Raw genomic sequence first — 18,510 nt, 5'->3', positions numbered from 1 at the left:
GAACCTTGCCCAAATCAGAGATGCCTCCTTTCTCTGCACTAAGACTTTAGTTGTTTATAAGAGCAATGGGATGGAAGTTTCAGGAACCTAAGAGACAGCAGCCAAGCAGTAATTCTAAGGTAATGAAAATTTATTTATTTATTTATTTATTTTTGGCTGCGTTGGGTCTTCGTTGCTGCACACGGGCTTTCTATAGTTGCGGTGAGCAGGGGCTACTCTTTGCTGCCATGCGCAGGCTTCTCATTGCAGTGGCTTCTCTTGTTTCGGAGCATGGGCTCTAGGCGTGCGGGCTCCAGTAGTTGTGGCACGTGGGCTCAGTAGTTGTGGCTCACGGGCTTTAGAGCACAGGCTCTGTAGTTGTGGAGCACAGGCTTAGTTGCTCCGTGGCATGTGGGATCTTCCCAGACCAGGGCTCGAACCCGTGTCCCCTGCATTGGCAGGCAGATTCTTAACCACTGCACCACCAGGGAAGCCCCCAAGCAGCAATTCTATTGACTTCTTTACTCTCTACCCAAGACAGTACCAAGCAACATTCAGGTATTAATCTACATTCTTTTCAGTCTTCTGCAAATGTGTCTTTGTTTTAAACACTAGAGTAGCCTAAGATGCCCAAGATGGCCAGGGCCCCCCCAAGAATGTATTACACTTTCTTTCCCTTTGAGGTCTTTAAACATGCTCCCTGAAACATTTACCTCAACTCGAGTCCTGATTCCCTCCCGCTGCCTTACCTGCCATCTGGGCCAGGTTGCCATATCCCTGGGAAAGCCGTTCTTCCCTGACAGCTCTGGGTTAGGGGCCTCCTGCACTTTACCTCAGCATGAACATATGTCACATTATATTGAAAATCCCTGCTTCCTCCCAATACCCAGCTTGGATAGCAGCACATAGTGTGCATTAATGAATAAGTGACTCTAAAAGATAATTAAATTACAGGGAGCCTTGGGATTTACTGGGTCTTAACAGAAGTCTATCCTAGGTTTCTACCCTGTCCTTTTCAATAACCAAACTTCTTCAGAAAGAATTTGCTTTGGGATAAGCAAATAGTTGATGAGGAAACGTCCTTTACAAAATTTCAGCTAGTAGACAGGAATGCATGGTCCTGGTGAGTCACCACCACAGCACCCTAGGTGGTTAGGCCCCGGGGTCTGGCCCTGTGCGGAGGGGTAGGCATTAGCTCCGCCAATGTGTGAGAGCCTGTGGGAGCTGGATTCCACGTCCTCTCATTTCCCGGGACATCAACCACTGCCCCTAAATTGATGCCCCCAACCGCAAATCCCCCCAACCTGACGCAAACATAAAACGAACAAAACAACCAACCAACCAAATAACAACAACAAAGAATTTCAGCTAGTAAATTCAGAAGGAGTGACAGAATTTGGATAGTACCAATTTGTAACCTCTAATGACAATTGGATCCAGGCAATGCTCATCAGTGGCTGCTAAAACCATTCAATGAAAGACTGAGATGGGGCTTCATAATGGATAGATCAGGCGACAAAACCTGAATACACTATTCAATCTTTACGTCACAAAAAGAGTACCTCCTGTGATGCAATAGGAAGTACACAGCACCACCTATGAAGTATTCTTGCCAAAAAGCCAAAATTAATCTGATGAAGCCTGCAGAGCTCACAGCCTGTATTTCCTGTATTTATAGGAAATACAGGAGACAGAAGAACAAGTTTTAAAAACCTAAAAACACTATAAAGGTGAAATCATAAAAATGCAGAATGTGGGAAATTCTATAGAGCAAATGACAGTTTCCTCAACAAATAAATTGAGAGAGAGAGCGTATAGATTAGAAAGATTTAAGAAACATCAACCAAAACCAAATGCAATGCAATGTGTGGACCTTGCTGATACTGATTTGAACATATCAACAGAAGAGTAGCCCCCACTCGCTGCAACTAGAGAAAGCCCATGCACAGCAACAAAGACCCAACACAGTCAAAAACAAATAAATAAATTAAATAAATAAATTTTAAAAATATATATTAGTAGGCAATGTATAATAGCGCCTAAGAACAAATTCTGAATCTAGGCAGCCCAGTTCAGATCCTAACTCTATCATTTACTGTGTAAACTTGGGCAAATTATTAATCTCTCAATGACTCAGTCTCCTTATCTGTAAGAAGGGGATAATCTATCAGATGACTATCCTATCTGATAGAGTTGCCTCAAGATAAAAAGGTAACATATATGAGGCCCTTAGGACAATCCTCAGCACATGTTAAGCTCTATATAAATATTTGCTGTTATGATGATGCTTATCAGACAATTTTTATTGTTACTTCTCAGGGCAAGGATCATTGTATGTTATTCAGCTTTGTATCCCCAGCTCTTAGCATAACACCTGGCATAAATGAATAGTCAGTTGCCTGTTTTTCCCATCTCTAACCTCCCCCAGCCTCCCCACTCAACCTCACCTTTCTACAGTGCTGTCAAAATAATCTCCCTTACATAGCTATGATACTTTTTCTCCCTTTGCTAAAGCTTCCACTTATTCTCTGCCACCTGCAAATTCCTAAGCTAGCATAATTTACCCCAAATTCTTTTTCCAGTTAAAGTGTTCTATATTCCCCTTCATACCAAACAGTGGTGTTTGGGGTATCTTTCCATCAGTCTATACCCATATTTGTAGCTGAGCACCTGCCAATCTATGCAGTCTAGGGCAGTGTTCAAGAGGATGGGCTCTGGGACTTCCCTGGTGGTGCAGTAGTTAAGAATCCACCTGCCAATGCAGGGGACACGGGTTCGAGCCCTGGTCCAGGAAGATCCCACGTGCCACGGAACAACTAAGCCCATGTGCCACAACTATGGAGCCTGCGCTCTAGAGCCCACGAGCCACAACTGCTGAGCCCACGTGCTGCAACTACTGAAGCCCGTGCCCCTAAAGCCTGTGCTCTGCAACAAAAGAAGCCACTGCAATGAGAAGCCTGCACACCACAACAAAGAGTAGCCCCCACTCAATGCAACTAGAGAAAGCCCGCACGCAGCAACTCACAGCAATGAAGACCCAACGCAGCCAAAAATAAATAAATAAAATAAATAAATTTATTTTAAAAAAAGAGAGAGAGAATGGGTTCCGCGGGCAGACTTTCTGACTTTGGATCCTGATTCCAGCACTAATTAACAATGTAACTGTGGACAAGTCCCTTCACCTCTCCAAATCTGTTTCCTTGTCTGTAAAATGGAGGCAATAATAGTTCCTACTTCAAACCGAGGTGTTTAACATTTGGTCTGGTATCTGGCACACAGTTACCAAATAAATTTTAGCTGTTATTAGAAAACCTTCCTGCCAGTATATCCTTATTTCCCCAGCTCTGTGATCCTCTGGGTTCCCCTGCTACCCACAGAAGCTGGTAGTAGGGAAATGGAAGCTGCAAAGGGCTATGGTCATGAAATCAGGCAACACTGCTGTCCTCTTTACAAAAGCACAATGACGATGAGACTGGAGAACTATAAGTCAGGACTATAAATATATTGATAGTTTTGGGTGTAACATATCTGCTGTGCAAAACAAAATACTGTACTCCATTCAAAGGGTGGTTACCCTTGAGTCTGTGACCTCTGAAATTAGATGCACCGCTTGGTCTGTTCCTGCATTTTTCATGGCAGAGGGTTCATTGCTTTCATCTGATTCATGACCTTAAAAAGCCTTAACTAAGAGAGTGAAGAACCCTTGACCTTTCAGTACAATGTTCTCCGAGGAGAAAAAATTCATGTGGGCATCCAGCACCCCCTGGGGAAGTCAGTCAAAATTCCAGTGTTCACTGACTGCAGAACTTTGGGGATGCAAAGGCATTAGCCACTCTGGAAGGAGATAAAGTACACTCGGTAAACCTAGGAACACTACGGGCACTTTAGCTTAACGTGGTACAGCTACTGAGGTTTGGCGGCCTCCATCAATGAGGAATGTAAGCCCGTGTTTGCAGGTTTCTTGTGAGTGTCTTCATGAGTGTTGGCTGGTGAGGGCTGGGGGGAATGGTTCAACTTGTTTTTCATCAAAAGGGGATAATGTGAGCTTACAGCGAACTTCCATCACTACTACCTATAATTTTCTAGTTATTTTATCATCTATTGAATCTTTTCTTCCAATAGCTCTGACGACTGAAGGCAAAACTGAAACACGGAAGGAGAAAGCAAAAGCAAAGAAAGCTCCAAAAGGAGGCGAGCACCCGGTCTTTCGTCCTGCGGTCCCTTTAAGAGAAGAACCTCTTGGGACCGGCAGTCCCAACCGACCCCAGTTTTAACCGAAACCTAACCCGGACTTCCCCCTCTTGACTCAAATAATACCAACTTTGGATTTTCCCTCCCCTATTGACCAATCAGATTCTGTTACCAGGCAGACTTTAGCTGCCGCCGGTGCGAGCCCGGCGCTTTCTGTCTCCGGGTGGCAGCAACAACCAATGGTAGAACAGGCCGTCCGAGTATCTAGGCAGATCGGGGCTGTTCCAGCCATTCAGAAAAAAGAAAATAAAGCAACGCACGAGCCCGCTGGGCCAGGACCGTGGGGCTGGGCTGGAGTGAAGGTGGCTGCGAGGTAGTTTCTCTTTCTCCCTTACCTTTATTGTTGCTTGTGTTGGAAGGCGACTATTCAAAGGTAGGGAGGGCGCAATATGAGTTGGGAGGAGAGCAGAAAAAGATTTTGGCTGTATTTTCAACTGCTTCTTCACCCATGTGCACGTGCCCCGAATCTGGGACCCCATTCCCCCAAACCGGGTTTCCTGCGCCCAGCCCAGGAGTTCCGCTACCCTGAACCCCTCACTTTGAAGCAACGCGGGATTGAATGGAGGGGGAAGGGAGGGAGGTGGGGGCGCGCATCAGGATGGGATGTTGAGGGAGATGACGTAGGGGCCGGCGACGTGGGGAGGGGAGCTGCGGGGGAAGCCGTGGCGAGATTAAGTAATGAGAACTTGGGCCCAGTTTTTTCCAAGCCTGGAAGGGCAGAAAATGTTCGTATCCTTTCTGACCTCCCAGGCAAATTCAGTGGTGAGGAGCATATTAGAGAATTAAACAACTTTGTCTTGTGGTTGTTATTGTTGTTTTTGAGGGGAAGGAGGGCAGTATGGGGTCAGAGGCAGAAATGAAATTTTCTTTCTAATGTGGATTCCCAATCGCCCCTATCTCTTCCTTTACAGTTTTCCACATTTAGGAGACTGCAGAAAGGTGGGGCAGATAGAATGGAGATGGCAAAGATCTCTGGGTATATATGGCCCTGGAGAAGTAATGGAATAATTTCTAATTTTTGGAGGAGGCGAGTTTTAGAAAAAGACCACTGGGGAAATTTGGAGGCTTTCTTTCTGTTTTTCTATCTTTCTGGGTAGAGAGGTGAGGAGTGCCCTGGGGCCTCCGGGGGGGGGTGTGGGGGAGGGAAGTTAAATCTTCTTGTCCTGTCTTCTCCCAACTCCAGCCCTCATGCCGGGATGGCAGAAGATGAACCTGATGCTAAGAGCCCAAAGACTGGGGGAAGGGCCCCCTCAGGTAGTGCTGAGGCAGGGGAACCCACCACCCTCCTTCAGAGGCTCCGAGGTACCATTTCGTAAGTACTCATCACCACCTCTAAACCTCATTCCGGACCTGGGGATAGATCCCTGTAGCACTTCACTTCCTCTGTAGATGATCTCCCCCTCCCAAGCAAGTGCATCTGACCAGGGAAGAGTCTTCATCATGGTAGCAGTTCTTGAGCACCTGCTAGGCTTTTCAGACCTCTTCCTCTCCCTGGCAGTCAGACATAGGGATGGGGAAAAATCTTGTGTGTGACCTCCAGCTTTCTCCTCTTCTCCACAGCAAGGCCGTGCAGAACAAAGTAGAGGGAATCCTGGTGAGTATTCTGGGGAAGAGGGCAACAGGGAGATAGAATTGGTGGGAGATGAGGATGGTGAGGATATGGGTAAGAAAGGTTTATGCTAGTCAGTGTTGTCTACTCTATCAGAAGATAATTGGCCTCGTAACTTGCTATCACTTTGACCTTGAGCATCTCACTTTACCTCTGTGACCTCTTGTGTAGAAGCCCAATAGAAATAAAATCAGAGGTGATCCCCTCCGCTCCCCTTCTCTCCTTGGTAGCCCCTAAGGGCTCCTCAGGGCACAGTGAACGCACAGCCTCAAATCATTTCTGAGGTCCTTTGTCAGCCTGCCAGTCACTAAGTCAGCTGGACTTTTTAGTGAGGATCAGAGGGTCCTACCTTGGGTCCTTCTTGGCCTTATTATTTCTCCTCCCTCTGTTCCTCCCTACCTCAGCAAGATGTACAGAAATTCTCAGACAACGACAAGCTGTATCTCTACCTTCAGCTCCCCTCAGGGCCCAGTACTGGAGACAAAAGGTAGGTTTGGTGCTAGAATTTTAGATATCAGAGATTCTGATTTTTTTTTTTTTTTGCGGTATGTGGGCCTCTCACTGTTGTGGCCTCTCCCGTTGCGGAGCACAGGCTCCGGACGCGCAGGCTCAGAGGCCATGGCTCACAGGCCCAGCCGCTCCGCAGCATGTGGGATCTTCCCGGACCGAGGCATGAACCATGTCCCCTGCATTGGCAGGCGGACTCTCAACTACTGCGCCACCAGGGAAGCCCAGAGGTTCTGATTGTTAAAGAAAGGCTCCCTAAAAGGGGGCAGGGTGAATAGGAATCCTCATAACAGTATCCTTAGTGGGGAAGAAAAGTCCCTGACCTGCCTTGGTTTACCAGGGAAAGGTGGATTCTGGATGAACTGATTCAGTCCAGCACTACTGGGGTGATAATCTGGATACAACCAGGGCAGCTGTTGGGATGTTAGTAATACTTGTCTCTTTTACTTCTCTTGCAGCTCAGAGCCAAGTACACTCAGCAACGAGGAGTACATGTACGCTTATAGGTGGATCCGCAACCACCTAGAGGAGCATACTGACACCTGCCTGCCAAAACAAAGTGTTTATGATGCCTATCGGTGGGTGGATGAGGGGTGGGTGGGATGGTGGGCACAGGACTACCCCCTCATCCCTGGAGAGCTCCCTGCCTTGACAGAGCCTGACTTCTTAAAGGGTTTCCCAACCTTCATCCTCAGGGACCCTCTGAACCCACTCCCAAACCTCCTTCTCTGAGTATCTTCCCACTCTGTCCCCCACGCACTCAGGAAGTACTGTGAGAGTCTCGCCTGTTGCCGCCCACTCAGCACAGCCAACTTTGGCAAAATCATCAGAGAGATCTTCCCTGACATCAAAGCCCGAAGGCTTGGTGGCCGGGGCCAGTCCAAGTATCCTTGACTGGGGAGGTTGTGCTAGAGGACCTGGGGAGGAAAACTTAGTACGTGAAGGGACAGGACTGGAAACAGCCCAACCTTCCTAAGGGGCTTGGAGACCCCCATGTGTTGGTTGCCCCTTAACTTAAACGTCAGATATTGCTACAGTGGCATACGAAGAAAGACCTTGGTATCTATGCCGCCCTTGCCCGGACTTGACCTAAAGGGCTCTGAGAGTGTAAGTAACAACCCTCCGACTGCACTCTTCTCTCCAAGGTAGAAGTCAGAGGACTTTGGGAGATGTTTTGAAGCCTGACACAGCCTAGGTCATTCTGCACACAGTTTCTGGGTATATAGGACATGCCCTTCTGCCTACCCTACGGCTGAGGCAGAGGAGGGAGAGAATTTGTGGGTTTCTGGGATGGGTTGATAGAGGCTACTCCCATCTCTAGTCTGGTCTTACTTATGGTCAACACTGTCTCTCAGAGGGGTGGAGGGTCCTTTGTTCAGAGTGTGATTGGGCGTGTCCTTCCCCCCTGCAGCCAGAAATGGGCCCAGAAGTAACCCCAGCACCTCGGGATGAACTGGTTGAAGCAGCCTGTGCCCTGACCTGTGACTGGGCAGAGCGAATCCTGAAACGGTCCTTCAGTTCCATCGTTGAGGTCGCCCGCTTCCTGCTACAGCAGCATCTCATCTCTGCCCGATCTGCACACGCCAATGTGCTCAAGGCTATGGGGCTTGCTGGTGAGTGGACCCCCTCTTATGTTCTGAGAAACCCTCAGCCACTTTCAACCTCAAAGGCCCTCCCACATCCTAGGATAGAGACACCTTCTATTCCTAGAGAGCCTTCTAGGACATACCTTAGACCACCTTCTTTCCCCTGCCTCTACCAGTCAGTCAGTCAGAATCGCCTCCCTCCTCCACTCTGTTTCCTCCTCACCTTGTTACCTTTTCTGGAACCTCTGCAGAAGAGGATGAACATGCCCCTCGGGAACGGTCATCTAAATCCAAGAATGGTGTAGAGAATCTGGAGGGCGGAGCCCATAAGAGACAAGAGAGACAGGCCCAGGTAAGGAAGTTGATGCCCTTGACCTTGCTCCCCTGGGTTGGGGGTTTAGTATATCCTTCCCCCAGTGGGTCCAGTACTTTTTCACCTCCTGTGTCTGTATTTCCTCCGCTGTCCAGTCTTCCCACTTTTTGTGTTCTTCTCTTTACTTTTTAGCCTCCTAAGGAGCTGGATCCCCGGGCTGGGGCTGGCCCCCCAGCACGCGGAGAGCGAAAGAAGGGTGTAGTGGAGAGCCCAGCGCCAGCAGCCAATAACCCACAGGTTAATGCCCTAGTGGCCCGGCTGCCTCTGCTTCTCCCTCGGGCCCCTCGCTCACTTATTCCACCAATCCGAGTCTCTCCACCCGTCCTGGCCCCCAAGCTTTCTTCAAGCACTCTGAAAATGGCTACACTGCCTCTGCCCCCTAGAGCTGGGGGACCCCAAGCAGCTGTGCCCATCATTAACATGATCTTACCAACTGTTCCTGCTTTGCCTGGACCTGGACCTGGGCCTGGGCCTGGGCCTGGGCCTGGGCAAGCTCCACCTGGGGGGCTCACTCAGCCGAGGGGCACAGAGAACAGGGAAGTGGGCATAGGTGGTGACCTGGGACCCCATGATAAGGGTGTGAAGAGGACAGCTGAAGTACCTGTGAGTGAGGCCAGTGGGCAGGACCCACCAGCTAAAGCAAGAAAGCAGGATATAGAGGATACAGGAAGTGATGCCAAAAGAAAACGGGGGCGCCCTAGAAAAAAATCAGGTGGAAGTAGGGAAAGGAATTCTACCCCTGACAAGTCAGCAGCTGCCATGGACTCTGCCCAGTCCTCAAGGTTACCACTGGAGACGTGGGCCTCTGGAGGGGAAGGCAACTCAGCTGGAGGGTCAGAGAGGCCAGGGCCAATGGGAGAGGCTGAGAAGGAGATGCTTGCCCAAGATCAGGTGGATGGTGCTGTTTCCAGAGGAGGAAGGGGCCCCAGTTCCCGGCATGCCAAAGAAGCAGAAGATAAAATTCCTCCTGTCACCCCAAAAGTGAGTGTCATCAAGGGCAGTAGAAGCCAAAAGGAGGCTCTTCATTTGGTCAAGGGAGAGGTAGACACTGCAGCACAGGGTAATAAAGACTTAAAGGGGCATGTGCTTCAAAGCTCCTTACCGCATGAGTGAAAGACCCCAAAGCAACACCCCAATGATAGGTATGTGGGGAAGAGTGCTATGTTAACTCTACCTGTCTGCCTAGTAGAGGCCCTTCTTTGCACTTGCTTCTCGCTTGGCTCTTCATTCTCTTCTGTATAGACAGCTGAGGCACCCTGTCTTGCATAGTGCCTGGTTCTTGCCTCTTACCTTTCCAGCTCAATACCCTTGGCTTTAGAGTCACTAATAAATCTGTACTGACCATCTTACCTGGATCCCTGTGCTATCCTGTGGAAATATAGGGATGGAGTATGATGAATGTATAGGTTAGGCATCTTTCAATTTTAAATCATAGAAAACCTAACTCAAACTGGCTTAAAAATAAAAATTTATTGGCTCATGTGACTGGAAAGTCCAGAGGTAGTGCTGGCTCCAGGTAAAGCTGATCCAGTGGCTCAGTATGTCTCTAAATACCTGATTGATTTTCTTCCCCTACTGTTCTACCTTCTGTAGGATCAAGCCTGGTCCACCTCATGGCTGCCAGCACTCCTAGGATTACATGTTTTCCTCATTTATGGCCAGCCAGAAAGAGAGGGCATCTTTGTGCCAGGAACCCTAGCAAAAGCCCTAAGATTCACTCTGGTTAGGCCAGCGTGGGTCACATGCCTGCCCCATACCAATCACTGTGGCCAGGAGTTTGGTAAATGCTAGTTTGCTTATTTATTCTACATCATGGACTGTACCTTTCGAAAAAAGGGCAGGATCAGCCTCCGTAGAATCACATAGATTCCTAAATGGAAACTGGGAGTGGGGAGTTCCTGGGGAGACAGCTGACACCTAGCCACTGCTATGAAGTACCTGTGGTTTTAGCTTGCTGAGATCAGCTATACCTGCTTCCTCTTTTCCAAATAGTCTTGCATTTTCCTTACTGCAGGTATAATCTCTTTCCTCTTGTTCCAGTCTCAGAAGGAATAAGAGGGAAATCATTCTTCTTTAGGGACTATCTCTTTAGTCTCATTTAGATGACAGTCCCCTTTCTTTACATCTCAGAGATGGATATCCTTCCTTTTCCTGTTTCCAAATTTTAGGTTTCTCCTCATTCCTGCTTCCCCGTCCCCCACCCTACTGCCTCTTTCACCATGTAGAGTGAAAGATTTACTCCCTAGTTGTTTTATTAAATTCATTCTGTATCCACCAGGTGTCAGTCTCTTGTCATGTATGTGTCAGGACTTAGCCAGGATTGTGGGGCTTAGGCTATGTGTATGGAAGGGGGTAGCTGCGCATATCAGGGAGCACCAGTAGGAAGGGAATCCAGGTGTGTATTTGGAAAAAGCAGTAAACCAGCTGATATTACTTGAGGACCTACTGTGTCTTCTGCATAGGGTAGCTTCTGTCAGGGATTCTCAGTTTTCTTTCAGGGAGCCTTCATTAATTTGTTCATTTATTTCCACCATTGCAGATCTTTAAAAATTATAATATGTAATGTTTGATATCTATAAAGAATATATTTAAAATGGATAAGTTATGAAGCATAATAATTAAATGACCCATCACCCAATTTGTACATTAAAACATTAGAAATACCATTGAATTCCTTGTGTTCTTCCCCTGTCCTATCCTTCTGCTTCTCCCTAGAGGTAACCACTATCCTTAATTCCGTGTTTATTAATTAACTGCCATATATATGTATATATATATATACATATATATAGCGCTTCCATATATGTATATATTCTTTAAAAATGTATTGTTCAGTTTTGCTTTTTAGCTTTACAACATTTTATTCCCTAATACTCCCCTGTGGTTTGCTTTTTTATTTCACTTAACATTATTTCTAAGATTCATCCATGTTGTTGTAGATAGCTATTATTTGTTCATTTTTATCCATATAATATTTCAAGTGCATAAACCACAATTTACCCATCCACCTATCAGTGGACATTTGTTGTTCCCAGTTTTTTGCTGTTACAAATGATGCTGCTACTAACATTCTTGTACAGGTTAGTGCCTTTGTTTTTATTTCTATTTATTTATTTATTTATTGGCCATGTTGGGTCTTCATTGCTGCACGCAGGCTTCCTCTAGTTGTGGTGAGCAGGGGCTACTCTTCGTTGCAGTGCACGGACTTCTCATTGCGGTGGCGTTGAGCACGGGCTCTAGGCACGTGGGCTTCAGTAGTTGTGGCACGCGGCCTCAGTAGTTGTGGCTCATGGGCTCTAGAGCACAGTCTCAGTAGTTGTGGCGCACAGGCTTAGTTGCTCCACGGCAAGTGGGATCTTCCTGGACCAGGGGTCAAACCTGTGTCCCCTGCATTGGCAGGCAGATTCTTAACCACTGTGCCACCAGGGAAGTCCCAGTGCCTTTGTTTTTAGTAAGATTTCTAAGATGGTTCCTTTGGTCTGTACACCCTCTGAGTTGGAGACTCTTCCCTCTTGTCTCATTCTCTAAAAGGGTTTACATCAGATTGAAATGAACTGTCCCTTGAAATTTTGATAAAACTTACTTGCTAATCCCTCTGAACCTGGCATTTCTTTGTGGGAAATATTTTAACTATTGATTTAATTTCTTTAATAATTATAGGCTATTTGGGCTTTCTATTTCTTCTTGAGTCAATTTAGGTAAAATGTTTTTCTAGAATTTTGTGCATTTTATGTCATTTTTTTAAAATGAAATTTATTCCATGTTCCTTTTTGCTTCTGCTCCCTGGGTAGTTGTGTCCTCCTTTTAATTTCTTCTGTTTACTTGCGCCTTCTTTTTTCTCCCCTTGACCAACTACACCAGAAATTTATTTTACTTGTCTGATTTTAGCTGCCACTTTGGGCTTTGTTGATCCTCTGCCTTATATATTTGTTTTCCACTTCATTAATTATGGATCTTATCTATAGTATTTCCTTCTGCTTTCTTTAGATTTTAGGTTCTTTTACAACATCTTAATTTGAATCTTAATTTTTATCTAATTAATTTTCAAGCTGTCTTTTTTCTATTGTAAGTTTTAAAAGACCCACTTCCCTATATTCTCCAAATTTTTCTGTTTAAAGTATTTAAATTATTACTTAGTTCTAAGAATGTTTAAATTACCTTTATAACTTTTTTGATTCATGATTTAGAAAAGTTTTATAAATTTCCAAAATCTGGATATTTAAATTTTTATCTTTTTGATACTGATTTTCAGTTTAATCATTTGTGCTTAGAAAATGTGGTCTCTATGATACCAATTCTTTGAAGTTTGTTGGGAGTGTTATTTTATATTCTGTAACTTATCTTGGATGTCTAAATCTGTTGTTTTGTTTTCTGCTGACTCCTGCCCATGGCAGCTTATTTCCTTGTATATTTTGTATTTTAGTATTTTGAGCTCCTATTTTGAGCTCTTAATCTTAGATTAAGATTCCTTAATCTACGGAAATCCAGTAGGCCTAAATTGAGTGTACTTTCCTCCAGAGAGGATATGCATTTGTTTCTGCCACGAGACAAAGGGTGCTCCTTACCTGGGACTGTGTTAGCCCCTTCAAGAGTCCTGATTTGGGCTTCCCTCGTGGTGCAGTGGTTAAGAATTTGCCTGCCAATGCAGGGGACACAGGTTCAAGCCCTGGTCCGGGAAGATCCCACGTGCTGCGGAACAACTAAGCCCGCCAGCCACAACTACTGAGCCCGCGTGCCACAGCTACTGAAACCCGCACGCCTAGAGCCTGAGCTCCGCAACAAGAGAAGCCACCGCGATAAGAAGCCTGCACACCACAACGAAGAGTAGCCCCCACTCGCCGCAACTAGAGAAAGCCTACACGCAGCAACGGATACCCAATGCAGCCAAAAATAAATAAAATCTATCTTTAAAAAAAAAAAGGGTCCCGATTTAATTCAGGAGTCCCAGGTTTTCTCCCCTGCTTTGGCCAGGCCCAGGGCTTAACCTCTGTTCACAATAATGATACTGGCATTTGTCCGCAGGGCAAGCCAGCTTCTCCTACTGCACGTTACTCATCCTTCATAAGGTTTCAGCTCAATGTTATTTTTCCTTCCTCTAGTGATCTCTTCTACTTTCTGATGAGGCCAGCGATGTGCTAAACATTATGTTTGCTGTAATTTATCCAGGATCCAGTTGTATTCTAATGGGAGAGCCCTTTTTCTTCTCCGTGCTGCCAGAAGTAGGAGTCCATTACTGTGGTTTTGACATTTCCCTTCTTGTTTTTTAAGACCTAGGCACTTGTTGGAAGCTAGTTGACTTAGGCACTGTCTTCAAGTCAATAGTGATCATAGCACAGTGTGAGTTATGTTAGCAGTAAGCACAGAGAGCTATGGGAGCCCAGAGGAATAGCATATAGATCAGAAATGACTTCCTAGTAAAGGTGGGTAGGACAAGTCTAATTCATAAAGCAAGGACAGAACAACAAGACATATGGTAAAAAGAACTAAATCATGATACTCATTCTGCTGCATAAGAGGTGTAAATTCAAAGAGATTGAGTAATTTGGGAAGGCTTCATGGAAAAGGTAGGCTTGAGTTAAGCCTTTAAGGTAAGTAGAGCTTAAATAGGTAAAAAAGGGGAGGGTATTCCAGGAAAAGCACGGGTTTGGGGATAAGGGACGTGAGCAAAGACATGGCAGTACAACCCAGTAAAGAGACCTGGCAGAAGGGATGTGTGTGAACAAGAGAGAAATAAACTGGAAGAAGAACACACAACCATTGAATGAATGGTTGAAAGTTACCTGTTGATTGAATGAATGAATGAATGAAAGGTATGAAGTTTGCATTAGAGGATGGAGGAACTGAAGTCAAATAGAACCAGCCAGGCAGCTGTTGCCATTATCCACCTGGGTGGAAATGAGGGACTGGACCAGGCTGCTGACATGTTAGAGATCATAGGCATATGCAAAAATAAACCACTGGTGTTAGAATAGATAGAAGCATCCAAGGAAATATTGTCCTCACCATGATTGGGTTTGAGGATGTATCCATTCACTTTGGGATTCAAGACCACTGGATGATTTTAAGATTTACATGAATATTAGGGGGCTTTTAAGTAGCCTATTTTAAATCTTTACCTTATTTTAAAAATCTAACATGAAACAAGTAAATCTTCTGTAGTTCAGGCAATCTTCAGTTTATTAGATGAAGGGCTAAACTAAGGTTTTGGGGACTGCCTACTGCTTCCTCTCTACCATTCCCTATTCTCTCCTCAATACCCTGTTGCCCACTCCCATTGTTGTCTTTTTTCATTTTAGCCGTATCGTAAATTGTTAGAGGTAATTTATAATTTACTAAAATTTGAAATAATCTTTTGCGATTAAACCAAGTCAAACTCAATATGTTTAGTCTATGGCCTCAAATAAATGAATTTATTGTTTATTTTTGTGGGTAACAATTTTCTTAATAAAATCAAAGCAAATACCACATGCTAAACGGAGGAATTAATGTCATTATATATTTGTCTAAGTGTTTTGTCTCATGTTGTGGTTCATCAGTAGGCCTAAGTCCTTTGTCTAGGATCATCCTGCTGGCTGCATCCTATGAGGTAAAGCTAATCTTAACATATATATATATATATATATAAAATGCAGTATTTCTTAAGAAATGTTCATGAAGAGGCATTTGCTTACTGGAAAGAGCATGAATTCAGTTCAAATCTTAGCTTTACCAGTTTCCAAATGATTCTGAACACTTAGTCCAATTTTTTCAAACTGGAATCAAAAATAGATCGCAACTCATTTGTGGGTTGTGAAACTGATTTAGCAGGATGCAAACCAGTGTTTTTAAAGAGTGAAATAAAATAGAAAATATCAGCATGCATTGACTATAGTAAGGGTAAGTATTATTTCATGAAACCTTTATTTCAGTGAAGACATGTCTATGTGCTCTTCAATGGTCCTGATTATAAAATCTATTTCTTACTGTGGGTTGAAGTAAAACAGTTTCAAAAAATGATGACTTAACCATTCTGAAGCTCAGTCTCCATAAAATAAAATCTCTTTCACAGGGTTGTAGTAAGGAATAAATGAGGTAATGTTTGTATGCATACACAGTAGGAGCCCACAAGCAATAACTGCTAGTAGCTTCTTTTTCTTTTCTCTGAAAAAAAGCCCATAATATCTATGGTTCAGGAGAAAAATTACTCTTTATTATTGCTTTAATCATAGGGGTGTTTAAAATATAACTGGAGCTGTATTATGACCTGGGTCCTCTAGTTTTACCAACTTTTGATGAAGTCAACTTCTTTCCCCAGTTTGATGACATTTAAATAAATAAATGACATTACTTGACCCTGTTGGTACTTTCCTGCCCTCACACCCCAAGGTGCCACATGCGTACATGCTTTCCCACCAAAGTAAGAGGCTTCACGTGCATACAGGACAGTATGGGGTTCCTATAGAGTCACCATGTACATGAGTCATCCATGTACAACCATACATGGTTGTATACCTGTACCAGCTCCCTGGGACCTAAGATAGAGGTAAGTGGTGTTTTTTTCTATCAAAAGAGAATCTAAAAAATAGTTTCAGTGTGGTGAGGAATTTTAGAGAATATTATAAATGTTATGCCTTTAAATTAAATATGGGAAACAGAATAGCATTCAGTTTTATAATCTGACAATTAAGGAGACAGGAGAAAAGAAAAGCAAACAGGAAGGGAGGGGAATAATTTAGTCAAAACATTTGTTTGTAAATATTCTTATTTTATTAATTCGTTTAAGAAAGATAACTATTTTTCCAGAACAACTACGACAACAAACAATCAGACAATTGGCCCTGTTGTGCATTTTTGGAAATCTAATGCTTGACTGGATTCTCGTATCTGCTTCTGCATTCAATCTGTTGCTGTATCAACAAATATAAACATTTTTTCCTGTGGTAGAAACTAAGGATACAGCTAGGATACAAAGATAAATCCTTTCCTGCCTTGAGGAGCTCAGACTAGAGGAGGTTGGAGACCCAGAAATAGAGGGAAACAAAGAAAATTCCAAAAGAAGGCAGAAAGACAAAGTCACAAAGAGATGCACAGAAATTTACACATAAGAGCCCTTAGAGCTATGAACACAGAAAACTTGAAACAAAATCTTGTACCTAATAATACTGTCTGTGTGTGTGTATGGGGTGGGAGTGGGTCTCAGTTAATAAAGGACTTATAACTGCTGTAGCTACAAAAAGTTCCTACTTAGTTTGAACAGAGATGTTACTGGAAAATAAAAAACTTCCTACTATATAAAGTAAGCTTGTCACATCTCTTTTTACAATGTTTCAAAAAGCCATCTTACAGCCCTTGGGATCCCTATCCCTTGATGGGATGGATGTGTGACATTTTTTTTTTTTTGCGGTACGTGGGCCTCTCACTGTTGTGGCCTCTCCGGTTGCAGAGCACAGGCTCCGGACGCGCAGGCTCAGCGGCCATGGCTCACGGGCCTAGCCGCTCCGTGGCATGTGGGACCTTCCCGGACCGGGGCACGAACCCGTGTCCCCTGCATCGGCAGGCGGAATCCCAACCACTGCGCCACTAGGGAAGCCCGGATGTGTGACATTTTAAACTCTAGGGTAAACCAGGGTCATCACCTCTCCATACTTGCCAGACAGCTGACTGGGAGCTGGCCAAGAGCTGCTAGGCCTGACAGATGGACTGGTGATTCCCCACTCCAGACAAGCGGTGACAAATTTAAACTATCTTTGGCACTCTTGGCCTCTTTCTCTGTTCATCTTTCATTACTGTACTCCTGATTTAACCTAGCTTATCAACTTGCCCTCCCATGATATGAGCAAATTCCCTTCAGGATGCTCTCCTCTTTTTTCTTTGGCTGGATCATTTCTAGCAACTCTTCTTTGAGCTGGCTCACAGTATTTCTGAGAAACCTTTCATTCATTCATTCATTCATCATATACAGAGTGGCCTTTTGTATTAATTAACAATATGTTCCTTCAGCAATCAGGTACCCCATTTGTTCTACTTTTGTACATACTGCACGTTTTACATAGGTATTTTCAAGCTATTAATCTTTGTTCTGCCTCCCGAACACTGAAGCACTGACCCTCTTTCCTTTTGTCATCTATTCTATATTATTGTCCCAATAATAGTAATATAGTACTATGTATAGTGGTAACCTGTACTCTCTTTTAATCCTCACAAAATCCTGTAAAGTGTTAATATTCTTGGATCCACTTTGCAGACACAGAAACGGAGGTTCACAGAGGTTAAATCAGTCATTCCAAATCAAACAGCCTTTAAGTGGCAGGGAAGGTGGCATCCAGGATCTGGGCTCAAACAACTAGCCCCAGTGTAGAATATTAAGTAAGGCCCTATGAGGGTTGGGACAGAGGTTCTGACGTAAAGGGTTCCTAGTCAATAAAGCTATCTGATAAATACACAAAACCAACACCAGAAGTCCATTTGTGGGGCGTATTTTTTATTTGTTTAGTTTTATATGGTTTTGTTTCGTTTGGAAGGAGTGATTATGCCCTCCAAGCTTTTGTCATTTCACTCACCTCTTCCGACCTGGCCCTGTCCAGCCCCTCCCTGGCTGGATCGAGGTCCGGAGGCTGGAGGCCAAAGGCTGCCCAGGCAGGTGGTGACCTCGGAGGCAGAACCGCCGCCTCGAGTCGCGCCGCTAACGGCGAAAGACTGACGCGGTTGGACCGCGCCATTCCCCCCAAGCGATAAGAGGTGTAATCTTGGCATCGTCCTTAAAGATGAGTAGGAAAAGGTTAGTAAAGGTGACTATATTCCCCGCCTGCCCTTTGTCTTTCTGCTGTCCAGCTGGATCCCCAGCGTCCATCCCCTGACCTGATTTACTAAGGAAGTCGTGTGGAATAACGGAGGGGGAAAGCCATTGATTGCAATTACGTTAACTCGGTTGCTAAGCCGAACGGGCTCATTTACATCTAATTTGCATGTTCCTGTGCTTTCTGAAGTACGCGATAAGTCTGCACTCCTCTAACAGGGCACCCACGCCCGCCTGCCACACTGCCGCTCTCTGCTCTAGCCCGGGAGCCCCTTCCCCTTATCCAGCAAATTTTACTTCCCTTTCGGCTTCCTTAGCCTCGCAAACGCTGCCTCTTAGGTCCGCCTCCCAAAGATTGGCCCCTCCTCCCACCCGTAAGCTCCTCCCCCCGTCTTCTCCTCCCTCCCCAGCTGCCAAATATCTCTTCCCC

The 18,510-nt window shown here is 44.9% G+C and overlaps 1 protein-coding gene across 1 annotated transcript; it reads left to right on the top strand.

The window, feature by feature from the left end:
* Positions 1 to 4,400: 4,400 nt before the first annotated feature.
* RFX5 (regulatory factor X5) lies at positions 4,401 to 10,017 on the top strand. The gene is given in 11 exon segments (XM_082613173.1): positions 4,401 to 4,543; positions 5,414 to 5,542; positions 5,791 to 5,824; positions 6,244 to 6,326; positions 6,805 to 6,924; positions 7,111 to 7,230; positions 7,372 to 7,453; positions 7,758 to 7,959; positions 8,184 to 8,284; positions 8,438 to 9,413; positions 9,416 to 10,017. Coding segments are annotated over 11 exon segments (2,010 nt in total). The 5' UTR covers positions 4,401 to 4,409; the 3' UTR covers positions 9,445 to 10,017.
* The last annotated feature ends 8,493 nt before the right edge of the window (positions 10,018 to 18,510 follow it).

The sequence above is a fragment of the Mesoplodon mirus genome, assembly GCF_964341445.2.
Source record: "Mesoplodon mirus genome assembly, chromosome: 3".
In the NCBI taxonomy this organism is placed as follows: Eukaryota; Metazoa; Chordata; class Mammalia; order Artiodactyla; family Ziphiidae; genus Mesoplodon; species Mesoplodon mirus.
This window is presented reverse-complemented; position numbering and strand designations above follow the sequence as displayed.